Here is a 22366-nt window from a genome sequence, read left to right as displayed (position 1 = left end):
GGCAGTATTCTGGAGGCTGCTTTGCCATCTACCATCCTGAGTGCTCTATTGCAGGTAACAGGAAAATGTTTTGTTTCGTCTTTTCCTTCTCTCTGAATATGTTTATCTGCTCCTACCACTGATATCAAGAGCGAGTAGTTAGCTGAATTAGGCAGGATCTAGAAGTGAAGATGTTTATCAATAAAATCTTCTCTGATCTTAGGCAGAACTGCATTTTAAAGGAGTTATTTGATGATGTGCTTTTGAATAATATTTTTAATGACCATTTCTGAGGCTGAAATGCAAGCAGGAGGTTTGGATATGTCCCTATCTCATTTTCCTTTTATATAAGACTTGAAAGTTGCTCTTGGAAATGATTATTTTATATGCAATATATGTTACGTATAAAAGCTGTTTATTTAAACTGTAATAAAGCTTTAATTCCAGGATGGAGAGTATCTTTTTTTTTTTCCAGAAAGATTCATTTATTTCAGGAAATAGTTATGTTTCCTTTTTGTAGCCTTAGTTATAAAATATAATGTTTTTTCTAGTTGATATCTTCAAAAATTTTGTTAGCATATTTAAGCCTATCTATATATAACTATGCATATGCTTTGTTTATAAATGAAGAGCATATGCAAGGATAAAAATGATGCACAAGAGCAGGTTTGAGATCTCACTGTGCCTGGACACAAGCAGAAACGCTAAGTACATCAACTGCAAACTGGCTGGCAGCCATAGCACATAGAATGAAGGGAATGTTTGCCTAAAAGACTAGATTGTGTCAGGCATGACTAAGCAGGAATTCTAGCTAAAATGTGTTAGCACATTGAATGCTTAGAGGAAAATAAGAACGTTTGTGGTCTTATCTTTGTTCACTGGAGATGAGATTTGATATTTTTTAATATAAAAATCAGGGAAGGGAAAAACCAACAGTGCAAAGTTCATTTCCTTAAAGAAAGCTGTACAGGTGACTGAATATTTTCTGTGTCTCTGTTTGTTTCTTCTGGAATACGCACCTTTTCTAATATCCTTGTAGCTCATCAAGCACTGGACTAGCAGCAATTAAAACTTTAATTATGCCCATGCACTGAACTGACCCATTGAGAGAAAGGGTGAGACTGCATGAAGGGGAGAACACTTCAAGAGAGTAAAGTGATGAAAGACAGCAGTAGCCAGGGCTTATGTTTTATTTATTTATCATATTTTGTTATTGTTTACTCTTGAGGATAAGAGCTGTTCTTATGCACGTATGTTGCAGGATCTGCTTTCTTCTGAATTTCTAGGCATGTGGAAAGGGACAGCAGAGTCATAACTTCTTGGAATAAGTTATCTAATAGGTCAAATAGCAAAGAACTAACAGCAGTAAAAATTTTCTCCCTTTAGGTCCTTTCATAGGACCTTTGTTTACAATGATATTATTTAACTAATAAGATATTAAGATATTATTTAACCTCTTTTTTTTTTTTTTTTTTTTTTTTCCCCAGTGAATGAGAAGAATTTGTGGGGAAGCATGTGATTTGTACTTCTTTTTTGACATTAAAAATACTTTCTTTCAGGAGGAGGTCTGTAGTAGTTGAATTGTGCTCGCGCTAGGTAGATGAGAACCACTTGCTATAAGGTTTCTGAAACATTGATCCTTTTAATTATAAATGTGGAGAGTATGCTGCTGACGTACATTTTCCTGTTTGATTATTAGTTTTCTGTTATGGACTGTCATGTTCTTTCCTCAGTACTTCTCTTATATTAACCTGACTGGATATGTGTTCACACTGGTGAATGGATAACTGTATTCATGTTTATGTAATTTGGATAGACTTAGCATGTGAAAGACTACGACCTGCCAAGGTTCTGGAAACATCTAGAATGCAGAAAAGAGGGATGCTGAAGGCTCACAAACTATGTGGGTCACTTTGAAAGTAATGCCTCCTATGTATTTCCATCAAAACCACAACAGAGCACAGTAACATTGTTTGATAGAGCAAGTTCTCAGCTGCAAAACACTATTTTCAACATAATTTCCACCATGGAGGGATTCAATTCCATACCTTTGTTTCATGTACACTTCCATGTCAGATGCTATTCTGTCAGACTGCCTCTCTGCTGCCATCTGTCACATGGCAACAAAATGTAATGGAATACTGACAGGAAGATTCAACCTCTGCTGCCATCCCATCAACGTCCATCTCTGATGTTATGGGCCAACATAATAACATAGAAGGCATGTGCTTTCAGAGCAACCCTTATAGACCATGGGTCTTCATTTCCCATGTTTCTGGTAATATGGGAAAAAAAGATTAAACAATGAAGCAGACATGAAATACTGTTGGTTAAAATAAGGATATTTTTAAAAAGAAAGCAAAAAGCAACAACAGTGCTGTCATTGGGGATAGAAAGCACTACTGAGTGTGTTCAGCCTAGCCTGAAGTGAATGATTGCTTTCGTTGTCTCACTGGGAAAAGGCTAAATTACTTGTTTTTATTCTATGAATAGCAGGAGTCAATTGGTGGGAATTCATGTAAGAAACCTTGTGTGAGACCTACCTGTGGGATTCAGAAAAAACAAGAATTTTCTGGAAATGTGAAGTCAGAAAATGCATTATAGGAACGCTGGTTATGCATCAGATATACATTGCAGACCAAGAATATTCAGCATTGAGATAAAACTTACATCTAGGCTGCTTGTATAGAACTCATGTTGTGATAAGTGTTGGTGGACAAAACAAGGGGATCAGAAGCCTACATTTGTGAAATTAACCAAGTTGACACGTGATTCCTGGAGAAGTCCTGTCTCCTGAAGCCTGTAGAAGTGCTTACATGGAATTAACTGACAGTAATGGGCAACTGTCTTTCTGATCTTCCCCCAGTTTACCTTAAGCCTTCCATTTTTCAGCAATGGTACTAAATGAAGTATCAGCTGGACAGCAGCCAGGTGTCGGCACATGGCAGAAGGTTTTAATTCTGCTTTTAGCAACTTGATAAGTGGTGTGCTAATATAAGCACAACTTCCCTTCTCAGTTGGACAGCTTGAGAGTGAAGATGAGCATGACACTGCCGTATCATCGTGTTTTGTTAGAGCTTGTTAAAGCTCTAATTGTTACAGCTGTCTCTGTAACACGTTGTCTCAGTATTATAACATCTATTTGATTATATACAATGACAGTAAGGAGATAATAATTATCTGTGAAGACTTTGCCTCTCAGATATGTACATTTTTCCCTGTTCTGCTCATACACTAATGCTGCTCAGAATTCACAAATGCTGCTGTCCTCTTCCATCCCCCTCCAGTTTCAGCAGAGAAAGTTGTGTTCTGAGAAACCAACAAGTGCATTTGCCTGCTTTATCTCTGAGATCCCATCACTTCTTCAGGTGCATTTCAGCCTCAGTGTATGCTGTAACTTATGTCCAAGACAAGCTGATGGTGCTGTAGCATGTGCACCTGATGGTTACTATGGGTGTGATTTCAGTGAAGAAATTAAAAGTAGAATGACTCTGAAGCACAAATGGCCTGACATTGGTGTTTTAATATTGCCTGAAATAGTGTTCTTTGCTTTCTTTTTCATTCCCAGCAGATTTTAACCCTATCTACTCTTCAGCAAATGTTTGTCCTTGAGTTTCTTCGTAGTTTTATAGGGGAAATGTTTATTTGTTCTGTGGTTCCTAAATTTGTGGTTTTACTGTGAATTGCTGAGGAAAGATCAGTGCAGGAAAGTAGCGATTCTTCCATCTTGAGACTGCTTTTGTTTCAGAATGATGGTATACAAATTAGAGTTGAGCCTCAGGGTTGTTTCTCACGCTTTTGATATTGAGAGTTTTCAGAATTAGTTTGGATTTTCACAGAATTGTGTGGCTCTGCTTGAATGGAAGAACTGTGTCTAGAAGGTCTGGCTGTTAGTGCTGGATGGATGGATGCACAGAAGAACACGCTGCCCTTTGGACTCAGTTACTTAATGCAACACCAGACAAAGCTGTGACAGTACACTCAGAAGCAGTCTCAGTGAGTCCTTTTCCATGATGCTGTTTGCCAGCTGAATTTAGTACTATGGCTCCTCTGATCAGTGGATAGGTTTTCCTCCAAATCTTTTTTTTCTTTTTTTCCCGACTGTTTTTCCATAGCAGGTTTATTAACTGTTGCCTGAGTTGCTTTGCTTGATGTTGGGGGAGGAGAGAAACTGATTGTGTCCCTAGAACTAGTTTAACTGGAATGCTTTGGATAATTCCTCAGTCTTTGGCCTTGACTTAAATGATTAGTGTAAAATATTCAGGGAAGACTTTATATTGAAGGCTCTATTCTGCCCTTACTTGTACCCATGCGTCTCTCTGGATTTTCACATTGTGCATCTCTCTCCTGCATTCTGCCCTCACTCAGATTTCACAGGGTTGATATTCTCTTCTCCAGCAGTTGGTGAGCATGTAGGGAATGCTGCCAGGTACGTGGGAATAGGGGAAGGTAATGTTGAGAAGGGAGTCTGATCCTGTACTGTTGATATTTACCACCACATTAAGATCAAAATCCTAATGACCTCTAAAATAACTCAGTAGCTGCTTCCAGAAAGGTACACAAATGAGTAGTTTTGTTAGTGTGTGATACAGTAAGAACTGTGTTGGGAATGGAAACCATATTTGTGTCTACTGCTGATTCTCAATACAGACTTGTAAGTATGTGGTCATCTCTTAATTCCTTCTAATTCTTCACTGGTCTATGGCTTGTGGGGGAAACTATGAGGAAAGAGGTGGTGTACTGTTTGTAAGGATTGTGAAAAGACAACAAGGATGCTTATTGACAATGATTTCTATCTGATTGGGATAACTCATGATACCACGGTACCTGGTTTAAGTCATCACCATTCTTAATAACTGTTTCAGCTCTGTCTTTCTAAAATGATAGCTGAATGCTACTGTTACCATGATCCTATTTGCCATCTAAGAACTGTTCAAGGTGAAAAGCTCACTCAGCCTGTAATTTATTCTTTTACATTCCCAAGTGTGATGTGCTTGCTGGTGAAGTCTGAATTCAATGTAGAGAGGGCTTGGTCTTCTCCATTCCCTTGAAGTATTTCATTAATGTGTGCTTTTCACCATTACTTGTATAGCTACACTGAGTTTCATCTATGCTAAGTGGATTCCAGTTATCTTGTGGACTTTTAACTCTTCTTTCAGAAGCTTATGTATGAAGGTTTATGTTTGACACACTTTTAAGCAAAGTCTATATTCCTTGGTGATAATATCTTTAACATATGAAGGTATTGGGGAACGTAGGCATGATTGGATTGGTTAACAGTTGACAAATTCTGTATGCATAGGCAAGATATCAGTCATTCATTGAAAATTGTATAATTGATCAACAGGTGCATTTTTTCATATTGACACTTGCAGTGTTGACTCAGAAAGGTGAGAATGTTGAGTTGCATGCGTATTAGCCAAGCAGAACGTACAGCTACGTACCTTTTGCTTCTCAGCATTTTCTGACAAGTGTTTTCTTGTCGTGTGAACCAGGCCTCCTGCGAATTTTAGAACTACGATTTAGAGAAATGTTGAATATCCACATCTCACCAAACTGCCAAGTCCAAGAAGCCTTTAAAAGAACGTTCCTGGAAGTTTTTAGAAGGGCTCTTTGAGCATACTCTGGTTAGTGCAGTGATGCTTTTGTTAACCGTTGGCTGTTCAGTTGCCCCCAACTGCTGGAGTGATGTGTGGTGTGATATGGCCAGATGCAGGATGTCATCTGGAAGGATTATCTCATGTGTCACTTGCAAGAAAATTAATCTAATTGCTGTTCTGAGATGAGATATCAGCTAAGCATGTAGTTTGCAATGTGTTTTGTTATGATCTCTGTCCTACCACAGTAGCATTAGTGTGCAGGAGATGGAGGAGTGGTGTGTTGATTGTGGAAGATGCGGAAGGAGTTCTACCTCTGAAAAGCATACAGCACTTTTTTTAGCAGCCATGAAGGGCACAGCATTTGTCTGATGATCTGCCAACTTGTAGTTTAAAGGTGGGTTCTCTTTATTTAAACAGATTGGTTCTGAAGGAAGCAAATTTAAAAATGAATAAATAAATCCTTTCAGCTTAGGACTGTTGCCTTCCAGCTGTGCAGAAAGTGAATTTGATCGCTTTCATTTGTTCCTTTGTGCAATTCATTTGTTTCCTTGCAGTAACTGAAGTGGCAACTGACTTTTTCATTATAATTTTTTCTTACTAATTGACATATAGGTTTCCTCTCAATCTTTTATGAAATTGAATCATGCTATTCTGGAAGAGAAAAAGGAAAAATTTTCGGACTGCTCCCTCTGCTTCGTATCATCCTTAAGCAATTAAACATTTGCTGCTGGTAAATGAAATCACCTGGGAAGTGGTAGAATTTGTGAAGCTGCTGAAGAGTATGCAGAGCTCTGGAGTTGATGCTGAAAGGTAGTGTGAGTGAGCTTTGGGGGGGTCTGACATCAGGAATCCCAGAGCCAGAGAGGGTCAAATGAGTGCTTGGGGATATGGATGATAAGCTACATTCAAGTCACGCTTTAAAGTAAGTGTATGATAATTTATTTGGCCATTCCCAGGTTGGTACTTAAAAATAAAGAAATACCTAAGCTGATGACTGAGTAAGCGTGCTTTAGTGTAGCATTGGTGTGGGTTGGCTTGCTATAGAAGTCATAATTTTCTTCCTTTCATAACAGGAAAAGGCTTCATTTCATTATACTATGACATGTCAGGGAAAACAGTACATTAATTTAACTGATCACTTTGTGTTTTCAGCTTTAAAAATGTCATGCTCATATTGCATTTCTGACTTTTCACCAAGCTCCTTTCCTTTCTGCAAAAATGTGTGTATGTGTATAGTATATAAACATATATGTATAATATAGGAAATATTTTGGTGAACTGACTTGTACTTGGCATGCACAAGTTATGTGAGAATCTGTTCTTATGATGAAGGGTGGCAGGGATGTTACTTCAGGTTTGTTTGCTTAGTGATGAACTGGTTTACAGCCAGAAGGGATGAGGAATTGGAAGGTTGCTTTTGAACTCGGTGACAGATTGCCAGGGGAACGAGAGCTATAAAGCCATTCATTTGGCTATGCTCTGGGGAGAGGCAGCCATCCATCCAGCTGAGTCAGCTAGAGAAATAAGGCAGGAGAAACCTGCCAGCCAACCACTTAGAAAATGTGTTAGCTGCTTTTGGGGATTCATTTTGTTAATCAGATTAGTTTAACAAGGTTCAAGAGGAGAACTGACCATGTGGTCACAAGAAGAAGTAACTTATGTAAGAGAAAAATGGCTAGTGACGACAGGTATAATGCCTAGTATTTTCTAATGTATAAGACAGTTCAAGTAATAGGCATTTAGCTGCATGTTTCCTTATTGCAGTGCTGTTATGCTTTCATGTCAATACCTGTACGTGGATCAATTTGAAGTGGTTGACACATGGGGTTTTGAATTCACTTCTTCCCACCTCTTCCCATGTTGCTTTCTTTCACATCACTTCTCTGTACAGTCAAGTATTTCTCACGTATTACCTCATTTCCCCCCAGGCTCATGTGCTTTATGAAGACTCCTGATACTGTTATGTGTAAATGATGAGAAGGGTTGTACTGGACTCCCCATCACTTTTTTTATCCTCCAAGCAGGAGATGGTTGGAAATTTGCAAGCTAAGGAGAGTGATGCTTAAAAATGGGCTTATGAACTCAGCAGAAATTACGTTACAGAAACTGGTCACCTGAAAACATCAAAAACATGACTTTTTCTATAAGATAATAGAGAACCAGAGATGCAAGCTATTGATCAACTGCCTGCTTTACCTGTATCATTTGTAAAACCTTGTGTACAAATGCCAAGAAGGTATAGATAGAGGAAAAAATGATAGCTCTGGTAATATTGAGGGAGCCCTTTGATTTATATCAATTGAATCTGAGGTTATATGAAAATCTGTGAATGTGATTTCTTTAGTGGAAAAAGCTTTTTTATTACTGTCTTTCAAATCCTGTGATCAGCTGTAAATAGTGCTTAGGACAATTGAGGCATTCTTACAACTGTTTTCTGTTCTTGGTGACGTGAACCTGATTTCAGTAACCTGTTCAAATGCTTCCTGGCAGATTAAATCATGTCGTGTTCTTCATTATACACAATAACACTGAGTATTTCAGTAGAAATTGGTTTAGAATAATGCACAAGTTGGAAGTATTTTGAAACTGCTATTAATATTAGGAAGCTCCCTTTTTCCTTCAGTGCTTCTGGATTGCTTGACATTTGAAAGTATGTTTAGCTGAGACATTATCGTTACTTTTGCACTGTAAGAAACTAATGGCTGAGCTCCTTTAGCCATTAAGCAGTAATGGCCTAAAATCTTCTTTGATTACAGGTAACTCTCTGAATTGTAACAGTTGTTGCTTGTGAAAAAAATAATTTATCTTGTCAATAAAATATCACTGTACACTTGTTAAGAAAAAAGATTAAAATCATTCTTGTTACTGTGCAATCCTGCACCTTAATCATGGTTAAATTTCTGCTGTAATATTAAAAATTTAATCTCAACTTCTTTTCATGACTTTCTCTGCTGAAGAGGATTCTGAAAAAGCAGACAAAGAACTTCCAAACAGAAGTTGTGTTCTGTGAATGCAAATAGGTTCTGCACCGTAATTAGTGGCATTTCTCGTGCTGAACTGGAGGCCCTGTATTTTCATGGGAAAATCCGTTTGATGTGTACCATCCCTAATTTCTGCAGTACTGAATAACCAGGCTTTAATTCTGCTGTAATGAACCATGCGTTAATGCTACAGCCTTCTGTCCAGCCAGAAGCCAAAACGCCATGTCTGACTTTGTAATGAATCTTGCAGTCATCGTGTTGACTCTGTGGGTAAGCTTTTGTTCCAAATCTGTCCTCAGATATTGCTAGTTTTTCATTGAAACCTACAACACATCCTACATTTGTGCTTGGGATTACTCAGTTTACTGACTTTCCAGTGAAGTGTGAATGCTTCGTACCCTCGAGGCTGTTTCCTTGTTAGTTTTCAAACAATGGGATGTGGAACAGTGGAGCCGACTAGACCTGTTTGTATTGGGCAGTTTAGGTTTTGATTTACAGATTTATGGTGTTTTTTTTGTTCTGTTTCTTTAAGATATGAGTTGGACAGAATTAGCAGAGAAGTGAAGGTTTGCTGTGTATCTCTAGATGGAAAGGATTATTTGTGCAGCCATTTGTTTCTTGGTAGACCTCTAAGAATGTTTGTTTGTATTTTCTGATCAGTAACACCATTCTTTTTTTTTTTTCCCTGAGATTTTTCTACAACCAGATTGATTGATTCATTCATTCTTAAGTTGCAAACAGGATAAGTTTTGTTTTGCGTGTTGGCAGCGTGGGTAGTTAAATCCAGGGAGACACGGCGTGGGTTCATGGGCAGCTCAGTACTGGAAATGAGCTATGAGAAATTGCAATCCTAATCAAATGTGCACAGCCTGAGTAAGTAGGATCCTTCCTCTCCTGGATAAAAAGTGCATGAAACGTGCTCTTCAAGCTGCTGCCATAAGCAGGTCTGTATGCTGCGCTTTTATGGAGCGGTGGCCGTGCTGTAATCCCACCGAGATGACCATCGTGGTGGCTGGGAAAGACCTTGAGATTGCCCACATCCCAAGTGTTGGCAGCGTGCTTTGCAGGCTGCGTGAGCTGTACAGAAGTGCTGCTCCTGGACGTAGATAAAGAATGCGAGTGCAAATTAATGTCCACCGTAACTGTTGGTCTGTGGGATAGGTTTCTTCTGAGTTGTGTTGATTTGCAGGCAAGCGTGAGTAGCGCTGTAGGTTTACCCCTAGAGTCTAACCTAATTCAAGTGCATTCTAGGCTTCTTTGTCCGCACTGCTTATCTCCATTAGCATAGTTGTTACTCCTGAGAGCATGTGTTCATTCATTGCGTCTCAGTGTGGCAGTCAAAGAATTAATTACTCTGAGAAGGGACAGGCCTCTTCTAAAGAGTTTCACAACTTCAGCTTTTAATGGATCTCCGTCCCCTGCTGAGGCTGCACCGCAGCTTGTCAAAGCATTCGAGGCGGCTGCACGGGTCAGCGCTTCCCAATGGAGGGACACTGTTAGAGGAACCGTGACGCTGGTTCCTAAGGCTGATTTACTTAGAGCTGGGGGAAGGGAAATTGTAAGCTTTTGGGTCATTGTTCACAGGAAGAGGATTTTGAAATTCTCATTTAAGAGATGGGGAAAGAGAGTGCGGTACTTGAACACAGGTTACTTGTACGTTCAAGCTTTAACCTCGCTCTCAGGCTGCTTTCTAAACTGATTGCCTAAATGGTCTGTCGGCTGGATGTTTGTTTCATTATCTAATGTCACTTATTGATTTTCATTAAAAACATGTCAGCATTGATTTTTTTTCTAAAGCACCCTCGGAAATGCATTCTGACCTTTTTTTTTTTTTTTTTCCTCCTGTTGAATCCACTGCAGTCTCCCACTGAATTAGTCTAAAGCAGGATTATTTTCTGACTAAGAAAAGTTGATTAAATATTTTGATGTATGAGTGGTTAAGACTGCTTTAAGAACAAAGCATACCACGGGGAAATGAACTGAGACAAGGGAAATGTTGAAAGGGAGGATGCTATAAAACAGGCACTTTGTCCATTCAAGCATTCTTATTGAAAGCTAGTGATGTAAATCAGTTGAAGACCTGGTCTGTGTGTTACAGTTTACACATTGGATTGTACTGGCATCATGCTGATACGGGCAATGAAATATTATTAAACATTAGAATACCTGTCTCTATTCAGATTTAATCTCATGAATTTTTGGGGAGCCTAACATATTTGTTCCTTGAGTTTTAAAATACTGTTGATGACAAACTTAACTTCATCAGCTGTTTGTCATACGGCTTATTTACCTGCTCTCCTCCTGCTGCTCATCATACTGACATTTTTCACATTTGAAAAATCATTTATGAGATGCATATGGTGCAATAACTTGAGATTTGCACTGTGGACCTCTGTGGAGTAATTCCAGCACAGCTGTCTTAACTACAGACCCCAGAGACACTGGTTCAAGACCTGCACTTCTGTCCCTTCGTTCGTGAATACTGTGACATCTTTTGATAAAAGCTCTGATATGGTTTGGGTAGCAGAGGGTTCTGGAATAGCCTACAAACTCTGTGTGTGACTCTTTGTAAAGGCGGATAAGAAGTTTTCCCTAAAATTTTGGATTTTCCCCAAAGAAACCTGTGTATTTTGAGGAAATAATTGCTATTTGGTTTTCTTTTATGTTGTTCTGTTTTCTAGCAGAAATATGGTCATAGACTTCTGTACAGCAGATTCTCATCTCCTGGAGAAACAACATTCTGCATTCTTTAGCTAACTATTGCCTGTGTTAGCATGGCTCGAGTCCTGAGGCTTATGGAGAGGAATTTAGCATTCAGTGCTACTCCTGAATCTGGTGAGGTCTCAGCTGATGGCAAATTCTCTTGTGTTGCTGGCTTTTGCTTAGTCAGCAAAGTGCTTCAAGTTGACTGATACACTGGAAGTAGGAAGGAATATCATTAACAGAAAGGAACGTTTACAAACTCAGTATGGGTGTACGATTCGATGAAAGTCTCCAGCTCCATGGAATTCTTGCTGTGTCCTAATATCCTTTCCTTTTGGGGGTGGATTTACAGCTGGAGCCTTTGTGAGGATAGGGGGCATTTGTCTGCTTTATAAAATAAAATGCTGACCAGGTGTGGCTTCTGTCATTTGCATTACAAAGCTATGGAGTGTAAAGCTGGTGACTTCCCTTCTGGGGGCGAGCCTGATAGGCAGCTGGAAGGTAGTGTCTGTTGCAGTAGTTCTTGACCTTTTGATCGCAGATATATATATACCCCAAGGGAAAATCTTTGAGTGCCTCTCCATGTGCTGCTCAGTGAAAAGCTCTTCAAAAACTCTGCACTGAGATCACGTGCACCTCACCTTTCCCTGTTACACGCACCTTCTCGCTTTCTCTTTTCTCTGTAAATGTTTTTAGGCTGCCTGTCCTTTTATCTGCACTCATTATGTTCATTGTATTCTTAATGCTTGTTCTGTAGCACAGTAAATTTCAGGATACAAATACAAGTGCTTGCTTTCTAAACACCTTGAGGGGTCTAGCATGTATTTAAGGGGTACCAGCTAATGTGTACAGCATTACTCAAACTCATATCCCCTCTGATGGGTACGTAATTATCTAATTGCAGGTGACTGCTGCAGCCCCCTTGAATAGTATAATAGCTCATTTCAACAGGAGCACCAACTTCTTGCCTCTTCATGCTACAGCCTTCATGTAAACGTAGCTATTGTTGCACAAAGCTGGGATGCAGGGACAGATGAGGTGTCCATCAAACACGGTGTCCAAACTCTGGAGGTGGCCATTCTCAAATGCCTCGGAGGAATGCAGAAGAAACCCCCTAAGGTGCCCAGCCAATTGTGCAACTCTATACGATGGGGCTGGAGGGGGTGAACTGGATTTCTTCCTGACCCCCACCTGTCAGTCAGCTTAGCCCTGAAGGATAAGCTGATCTTTTGAAGTTAAGGCTTAAAATTGTTGAGACTGGAGGGCATTGCTAATAGGTTACCGGGTTAGCAGGGAAAAACACTGGTACTGTGTATGGTATCAGCTTTGCTTTGATCAGGCTTTGTAGTGTTGCATGCATGCTTGTGTGCACACAGATTTGACAGCTATTGCTTACTGCTTACCTATGCCGTCCATACTGCCAAATCAGCATCAGAGGCTGTATGCGGTGCAGTCCTGGCAAGAACAGATCAGAACTTTTTCTGGAGCTAGTAATGAAACAGTTCTGTTTACTGATATATACTATTCCTACTGATATACACTGTTCCCTCATTGTTTTAAACTGTGACTTGTCTGTGCATTCAGTATGCGTGCACGTATGGATGCTAGGAGGATGCACTCGCTTGGAACTTTCAGTGATATTGAACTATAATTATTAAAAGAAAGAACTGACACAAACCTACCAGGAGCAAAGCACTGAAAATAAAACTTTTTGGGGAAGCACAAATAACCGTACCATAAATTTTCTGCCTCTTGTAGTTTTAGTGCTGTCGTAAAAAGCCCACACCAGCTTTTAAAACCCAAAACTTTCTCTTACAATGGCCAGGGCTGAGCTTTGAAACACTGCAACAATTCATTGTCTGTGGAAGAACCCTTGCTGGGAAGGCTGTGATTTATATCAGCTTGCCTGTCATAGGGTGAAAGGAATGCCCAGTTTTCATTTTGATCAAATGTTAGGTTTGAAAGCCACCCACTGCTGTAAACTCAGTTGGAGTGGAGAGATGAGATAGAGCACATTGCATGCTTTGTTGCTGAGATAGTGTTTTAAGGCTGTCTGAATCTGTTTCCCATTGCTGAGTGCAGGGAGGAAATGTGTGGATTTTAAAAGAAGAGAAAATTAAAGGGAATCCTTTTCTTCTCTACTTTTGGTGAAATAGAAAATGAGGTGAGGGCAGTTCAAGAATGTACGCTCACTTAAGTAGGTGTTTAGAGGAGCAAAAACCTTTCATGTAACTGTATGGAGCTGGAGTAGATGAACCTGCAGCAAAGATGGAAATGGAATTTTCCAAGGGGTCTTGCAGAGATAAAACCTATCTTCTGCTGCAAGCTGATAGATCTGCACTTATTCTTAAAACTGAAGGATGGGAGAGGGAACTGCTTTGTTTTGTGATGAGATTTATTTTCTTTCATTGGATTTCCTCTATTCCCTCTTAATTATGTCTTCCATTTAGCAGCTATTGCAAGGAGTTTCCTTTCTAGAGGGATGGATGCTGATGCAGTTCTAGGATCACAGTATTATTTGTATTTAAAATGAGCAATAGTTTCGTCTTTTCTTGACTGTGTTGGTGGCAGTGCATTTGACTCTTATCACAAACTTCTAACTTAGACTAGTCTCATTAGGGTATAAGAGCATCTGATTTCAGTTTGTGGCTTTGAATTAAAATGGCATTCATTTTCTGATCTTTCTTAGGTTAGTGCTCCACTTGGCTGAGTTTCATGGCAGAATAACATTCTTACCTCATTAATGCTGCTTGTGTTTACTTTATCCTAAAATGAGTAATTAAAAATAGAATGAGTTCTAAATTGATTTGGAGCAGTCTTTCCTATGCTTATATTAAATCAAAACAATACGAGAGGCTATATGAGTTTATTAATGAGGATGTAAAAAAACCTGTGCTATTAAATGTGGCTGTGCTCTCGTGATTCTCAGTCACTATGGTACCAGTGAGTAACATCTGAGTGATGGTTCAAAGGGTTCACTTACCTACCTTGTCTACTGGCATTTGTTTTGTAAATGTAAAATTAGATGATGTAGGTAATTCCCCTGCTCCATCACCACCAACGGTCTGTGTAGCCTCAGGCAAGTCATGCCTGTGTTCTGATACAGGGAGACTAATATTGGTCTCTAAAATGTTTTGAAAGTAAGCATGTTTAGGAGTGAGACACTGGTGACAGTGGCAAAATGAAATAATGAAGAAAAAACTGCATTACTTCAGCTGGTTTATTTGATCAGCTCTTCAGGTCAAAGCAGGTTTAAGAGCCATTTGTGGTGCGACTCCACTGACTTACATAAACTGGGATCAAACTTGATTCATGTATTTGTGTGGTCTGACCCCTCTGAATTCTCTGGTCAAGTTATGTTAGGAGGAAAGAGAAGCACAAAGGTTCACTGACTTGTGTGTCTAAATAAAACAAAATCTTGTCAACAGCTGACTACAAGAATTTTGTTCTGCGTTTTTTAATAGCAGTTTCAGGGAGAGAAGTAGCAAGCTGAAATCTGCTTTTCAAATCACAAATATACCTCACTTATGAGTATTTCTAAGGCAGTTTTTGTGGAAGTCAAAGTATGTTTCTTTCTCCCATGAAGTGATAGGCTGTTTAGCTAGTTTAGTTACTGCCTTCTGAATACATTTTAAAAACCCTATTTTTTTTTCCTGCCTTTCTTCAGATATGAATTATATTATTTTAGCTGCTTTTGTATTTCCAGTCACACAGAAAGAAGTTATCCTATGGTCACGTAGCCGTTCCCAGCTGAGACTGACCAAAAGAACAGAACCCAGCATCTGCTCTGTAAGGCTGGTTTGCTGTGCAGCGAAGTATGCGCCTGGGCGGGAGGGAGGTGGAATTCAGTCTGTTTCAGGAGAGCATCAAGGGCTGAGTTTTTGAACATCATGCTAATGATGAACACCACCAGTTCCCAGCTGGAATGTGTTATGTGCAACCATGGTGTCAGGTAGTGTTGCGCTGTGGAGCTGGAAATGCCTGTCAGGTTTCTCTTAAAGCTCTCATTCTTGAAGTCTGCATCCTCTCTCTTTTCTCATAAGGTTTAGCTCTGTGTATTTTGCTTTGTTTAACCTATGGCCTGTTAGTGATTTGAGTACTAAGTGTGTTCATTATTTTTTTCCCAATGATTTATTTTGGAATAACTTTTGGTAATACTTTATTTCATAATGTTCCTGTTCTTCTGTTATCAAAGTAGGGTTGAACACTTCAAGATCTTATTGTGCATCCATATCTAACTGCTTCATTATTATAACTTCATGTGTAATTTTGTGGGCTTTCCAAAATGGACACGAAGGTACTGCTTTACAGCAACAAACGGGTGGGGAAAAAAAGAGGAAAACAACTTCAGAACTGATGTTAAGGATCATTCATTACAAACCTAAGACTGGATCATCTTTTGCTGTTGTATACCTACAGTCAAACATAGGTATGATTCCTTGGTACTAAATGTTAAAATGTTAGTAACAATTATAGCAGAATGAGTGAGTCGTTAAGAGTCACAGAAAAAGAATATCTGGAATCATTCTTGAGATATTTGAGTAACCTCAGTGTTTCATATAACTACTTATGTTGTGGAAAGATCTGAAAATAGCTGCAGGGGGTGGGTCTGGTCTCTTGTAAGATTGGAATTTGTTTAGGAGAGTTCTTATCTGCGATGTTCCTCCCACACCTGAGATTTGTAACAATGGCATAAATTCTACCGAGCAGAAGAAGTCTGCTTCTGAGAGCTGTGTCCTAAAAATGGAGACACTGAAGAGATTGAGGGAAGGAGTGCAAGTTCCCTTTAATCTCCTTTTGTACAAATGATTTACAGATTAAGGATTTTGGATGAATGAGAGAGGCTCAACGCTGAAATGTATGGGCCTGTGTGCAATTCATACAGAGCAGCTGAAACAAAAAATGCTTTTTTTCAAAAAGTTACTGCATGGTTTCCTTCCTTGTTCTATGGGAGACGATGAGGGGGAAAAAATGATGATTTTGCAGCTGATTAATCATTGGGAAACAGTAATCACTAGTGGTGTGTTTTGGATCATTATTCAAGTACTTTCAGACAGAAATAAACCAGAGAACTGTAACAGTAGCTTTCTCTAATTATTTTTCTGAGCTCAGCCCTACTTCATGTATCGAGCAGACCATTCCTCATCTTCCAATTTATAGTCAATAATCTCTGGGGCATAGATTGAAAACATCCTGCAGAGTTTATTCTAGAAGCTGACTTGATGAGAGCGTATTCATCTCTTTAAAAGGCTATTTATTATTGAATTAATTCAAACTCTAAATTCACAGTTTAGATTTTATGGCCTATTTAAAAGCATGTATGTCTGATTGAAAATATTTTGAGACAGATCTTAACCAGGTGTAAATTGACACAGCCTCTCCAGAGCTGAAAGAATCTGAGGCAATTTATACCCGTGGAAGGTAGGACTGCTTTGATTTTTCTTTTCTTCTTGTGTATAATGCACTGAGAAAGAAGACAACCAGTCTTTAATCTGTGGAGAATTTAGACACTAATCAAGTGCTAAAGAGGCACCATGCCGAGGCTGAGAGCTAAAATCCTGAGGATGAAATCAAGTAATTGCTTTATCTCTTTCTTTTCAGGCATCTAGAGATGCTTAGAGGCAAAACTAGAAGTGAGTGAATGAATGTAGCCAAGTGGATTTAGCTGTGGATAGATGTATTAAACTTCTACTGCAAGCTGCAAATAATTGTCATTCAGTACAGCTTGCAGAGGCTAACACTGGGCAACAGCAGCATTTGCACATCTGTGTGCTTATCCAACGTGGTGTATTCTGTAAATGCCCAAAGCAACGGAAAACATGCTTGATTTAGGGATTAAAAAGAAGATCACCTTGATTATTTTTTTTTTTGTTATAAATAGTTCATAATGGAAAAAACTACCATAGCTACTTACATTTGTTCAGAGGTTAACTACTTGTCTCAACTGAGATTCCTGTTTGTGCAGTCATTGCAGTAGAAATCTGTGTGATTTTACTTAAGGGAATAATGTGCTAGACCTGCGGCTCTCAAAGGAGCAAGCCAAAAAAGTGTATGGGAGAGAGCAGGGAAGACAAGGGCACTCCTAAAAACAAAATAAAGGAGCTATTGAGTCTGCATAACACGCTTTTGCTAGGTTTCCTGAGCATCCTTGTTGAAGCAAGAGGTCACTGTGTTTTTTAGGATCACTTAAAAACTTCAAAACCCCACTTTCCTATTTACGAGCATTAGTGATGGGAGTAAGATATCATCCTGGACAGTGAATACACTGGGACAGTCTGCACCTCCCTCTGCACATCAGAGACTTAATTTCCAGTAATGCTGAAGTCTCAACTGCTGCAATTACCACTGAACCTCCAGGTTCCTGGCAACTAGCAAAAGAATGGAGAAAGCAGTTATCTGGGTAACTAGGGAATTGAACACCAGAACAGCCTTCTGTTTTCCTGGCACATTAATATACAGTGATTATATACCCAGAAGACTTCAAAGTGTGTGGTGGGGCAAGAACACAGAGCAGAAATCTCAGTTGTCTCTGAAGGAAGACTTCCCCTGGGAAAAGAAGTGGTTCTGAAATAGAGCAGGTGTTTGTGTTTTGTAAGTATAGCTGATGGATCATTGATTCCAGTCGGTTGCATTTTACTAGACAGTGTGATGAAAATACTTTTTAGATAAACAAATGGCACGTTTATGTTCTTCCTCTTTATAGCAATGTGTGCATTCCAGATCATTTACAGTAGTAACAGCCAGATACAAAGCTGGGGCAGATAACAGAAATGATGAAAACCCACAAAAAATCCCAAGTTTCTGTATTATCTTTTTGTCTTTCTGAGTATTAAATATTGAATAAGGAATTTGGGAAAGCAGTTCATGTTGTTAATCTCTCAAGTTAGCAAAGTGATCTGAAAAAGGTTTTTGATTTAGGTTTTAACAAGTTGAACAACTGAATCAGATTAAACTTTTGCGATCCAGCAGCCACATCTTCAGTAATTTTTTAGTACATAGCAGCAAGTTTCTACTACTGCTTACATTTGAGACACCTGTTAGGACATCCTTAAAGCAGGTTTCTCAAAACTTCTTTGGCTGACATACTGTATCAGAAACAAAATGTTATTACTGATTGAAGTGCCTCCTCCAATCTCTCTGGCACGCTGATTAAAGAGGAGATACACTGCAACTTCCTTCTGTTAGCTCATGAGATTGGCTTTCACTTATTTTCCCTGAAGCAATTCTCTTTTTTGCTTCTTGAACTCTAGTCCTTTGCTGTTGATTGCCTGCCATTGTAAGGTCTGATGCACCCAGTGCTCACTTCATCTGTGTAGTTAAAAAAAACCAAACACCTACACAGATCTAAACTTAGAGTGGAAATGTGCAGGTGTAATGTTGGCTTTGAGCTGTTTTGAGTTGCTTTCCCTACACCACCAAGTGCTTCAGGATGCTTTCATAGCAGATGCAAGGGAATTCTAGAAGATAGGAATAAGAATTTGTTTGTAAAAGGTGGGATTTGAAGGAGCTCAGAAGGGAACGTCAACAGGGCAGAATCTTTACAGAGGATTACTGCTGAGAATGCATTTTCAATTGGAAAGGCTGTTGTAAAGGTTGCATACAAGTCTATAATTTGAAGGACAGAAAGTGTAATGCTGTGTAATTTTCTAGTTTCTTCCACAGCACACTGAAAGCATGAATTGAGCTGTGGCTAGGAGGAGGATTTTGCCTCAGGTTGGCAGGAGAACTGTGGCTTGTGTATCAGTCATGGTAAGTTCTGTCCTGCTTCATGCAGAAAGAAAGATCCTGACTGTTAGTAGTTACTACTTGGATGAGATTGAAAACCATCAGTGTTTGATGTCCTAGTGAAAAATCTAGTGATGTAGGAATAAAATCCAGGTGTGCTGGTATGCAGTCAATTACTCTAAGTGTGCTTTTCTCATGAACTGTTGTTTCAATTGGCAGCATTTCTAATGAGAGCTGCAGAAACTTAAAAAGCCAAAGGGAAGTTTTTCTTCAGTTACTGAAGTTATGAGGTTTCTTGTTCTGCTTTTTTTTTTTTTTTTTTTAATTATTGTGGTTTCTTATGATTCAGTACAAGTTCTTTGAGTTGGTGATAGTGCTGTGGCTGGAAGGAAATGAAAAGAAAATGCAGAACAGAAGGAGGCTGAGCAAGACAAAGTTGTTTGTGCTGTTATTTGCTATTTACAGGAGTTAAATATGCCCAAAAAGTTACCTACTTAACTACAGTTTCCTGCTTGGCATATGCTGCTAATATTGCATCAAGGGGGCTCATTTATGCTATTGCATTAATAATGTCAAAAATGGGATTAAAAAGTAGTTTGCATTAGTGGTGCCACTAATGTTTCATACAACTGTTGCAATTAGGGCTTGTTGCAGCCTAAGGAGATGCAGTAAGTCAAGCATATAAGCAGAAGGAAAGCTGGCAGAGCTGTTTCTGTTAAAAGATGAAGCTAAACCTTTCACGTCTTAGGAAATGTTCTTCTTAGCCCATGTCAGATTCGGATACTGGTTTATGCGACAGCTAAGAGCTGATTCTGTAATTGCAGCTATGGAACAAAGATATAAAAGATATTCAAGTCTGTTCCTGTCACTGCAAGCACATGCATCATCTGATCCAAGATTCACAGGAGCCGCATTTCTTTCTGCAATCTAGATGGACAAAATAACCAAGTAAGATGAGTCACCTGTGCTGCGCGTGGTTGAGGCTGGTACAAATTTTTAGAAAGAATGACTCCAATTTGGCTACAAGTTTTAGAAGTTTGCAGGTATCCTTGATAATTGCTGTTGGTAATGAGAAATTGATAGCATATCTAATTAGTCAGCATGGACTTAATGAATAAAATCAATGTACTCTTACTCTCAGATACAGGTTATTCCTTTAGATTTCTAACCATAAAAGAAGAACACAGCATGGGAAACAGTACTTTTTATTTTTGCATTCCCTGATTAGATTTGGTAATTTCCATCTGACTGGAAGGAGCTAGGCAAGGACTTGTGTGGAATATACATTTCTTACCTGTCCTGCTGTAGATTAAATAGGAACAGTTTTTTGGCTCTGAGCATAAATCTGGTGTGAATAGGAGGCAAGTCGTGAAATGAGATAAACTCTGAACAGTAATACTTATCAAAACTAATCTTAAGGGAATATATATTACCTTTTGAGCAGCTGAAGGAATTCTTAGACATATGTGTGTTCTTACATTTGCTGTATTTCATACTGTTTCACATTAAGGCTAATTTCCTTGAATGTTAGTTCAAGACAGGTGTGAGCTCTATGCATTAAGAGTATGTTCTTAACCTAAGATGACTGCAGGTACAGAGTGTTGTGTGTAACAGTATTAGTTTAATCCACTTTATTAATAACCAGCCCCCTCTTCTGACCTGAGGGGACTTTTCTGACCTGTTTTGCTCTTTGTGACTCCACTTGCACTCTCCTGTATGGGCACAGGTTCTTCCACAGGCATCTGTGCTTGGGTGATATGGAAATGGTTATCAGGAGGATGCAGCTTCTGGTTATTGCCTTGCTGGGCTGGATTTGCACAAGTGATCTGGCAGAGAGATGCTTTTTTGTTTAGCCAAATCTTCTGAGCATTAGTGGTGACTGGTGAGATGCGGGTGGTTGATACTTGAGGTCAAATGAAAAGGAGCTCTGTGAGGAGGAAAAAAATGCTAGCATGTTGTTAAGCTTATTGCGTAAGAGAACTAGTTTCTATGCTTAATGGGATCATTTTCCCAAAATGCAATGTATACATTGGTAGTGGCCTGCAAACCTAGTTTTTGAATCCACGCAACTGTGTAAATGTAAAGTATACACTAATATCAACTGAATTTGGCTGTAAAGAGTCCCATGGCTGCCTTTATCATAGAGTGGAGTCCGTGCACAGGAACTACTCTCAATAAACTGAGATTTCTTTACTGTAGATTTGGTATGATGTTAATCCATTTATTTATTCCAACTGTTTAATTATTCTGTTATGTTAAAATAAGGACAGTAGAACATCTCTGCCTTCCACAAGTTCTTGGTGATAAGAACCATAAGATGCTGTGGCAGATGGAAGGGATACCTGATTACTGCAGATTGCCACGGGCAGCTGCTGTGGCATTTTGTAGTGTATTTAGCCCAAGTCAGGACTAAGGCTCACAGGCAGAGAGCATGCAAGCAAATCTGCAGTGTGGCTCCACTATAGCTGGTTCTAATTAGTCATTTTTATGAGCTCCAGAGTCAGACAAAAAATGAGGAGCCCTCCCCTTGTGTAGTTTCCTGTTTGCTGGGTGCATGTAAAAGAGATCTGGCTATGATGTATGTTAATAATGAGCTGATAATGTAAGCCAGCTGAGAGATGTGGAATTAGTCTGGTATGCTGCCAAGCGGGAGGTGAAAGATCAGGAACTGACTCATGTTGCCAAGACCTGGTCCTGCAGAGAAGGTCTGCCCATTAATAGATTAAGTTTCTCATTAGGACTGCACAGCATATGCTTACAGCTTTTGGGTTTCAAGATGAAACCAAACACCAGTAAAAGCCTGCTGAACAGAGTGGCAGATTTACTGGTAAATAAAGGATTAAAGGAATGCTTGGCAGGGTTTTTGGACTGGAAACCTGTCTGGCCTTTGAAGATTACTCCATATTGTAGATCCTCCCTTAACGTAGATACCAGGAAGAAGCTGGTTCTGCTCTTTACCGTTGTCTGTCCTTGTAAGAGCCTTATCAATTGAGGATGTACGATGCTTACATCTGTCTGTAAGACAAGCTTAAGGATGTCTCTGGTTTCCCCTTACCTGGGGAAACATGGTGTCAAAAGGAACTGCAGGATAGGGTTGGTAAAATGGTCACCGTTTGACCAGTGAATGACAAAGTGCTTTTAAGGTAGAGGAGTTAAGAGCAAAACGTATCTCTACTGTCGTGTTAAGCTATGAAGGAAACAAAACTGCAAATGCTGGAAGCAGCAGTGAATTTTACCTTAACGCTCATCCAATGAAAGGGTTTTCTTTGCTCTTGCCTGGCCAGAAGAAACAAGTATCTTTAATCATTATTAAAATTGTACTGTGTTGGTACCAATGGTCAAAACAAAGGCTTTTTTGAAACAAGACCTCTGCCTTCA

At 39.3% G+C, this 22366-nt stretch overlaps 1 protein-coding gene across 2 annotated transcripts in view; it reads left to right on the top strand.

Moving 5' to 3' along the window:
• The window catches only part of TMEM132C (transmembrane protein 132C), a gene marked incomplete at both ends in the record, with an annotated part of 178194 nt that overhangs the window by 16149 nt on the left and 139679 nt on the right, over positions 1 to 22366 (top strand). Inside the window, one exon of one of the 2 annotated variants that reach the window (XM_079544057.1) lies at positions 12297 to 12426. The exons of the other annotated variant lie outside the window; for it this stretch is intronic. Within the exon in view, the coding sequence (XP_079400183.1) occupies positions 12297 to 12426 (130 nt within the window). Of the gene's footprint in view, positions 1 to 12296; positions 12427 to 22366 lie in introns of those variants that run through there. 2 annotated transcript variants of the gene reach the window in all.

Source organism: Tetrao urogallus, assembly GCF_951394365.1.
Source record: "Tetrao urogallus genome assembly, chromosome: 17".
NCBI classification, from domain to species: Eukaryota; Metazoa; Chordata; class Aves; order Galliformes; family Phasianidae; genus Tetrao; species Tetrao urogallus.
This window is presented reverse-complemented; position numbering and strand designations above follow the sequence as displayed.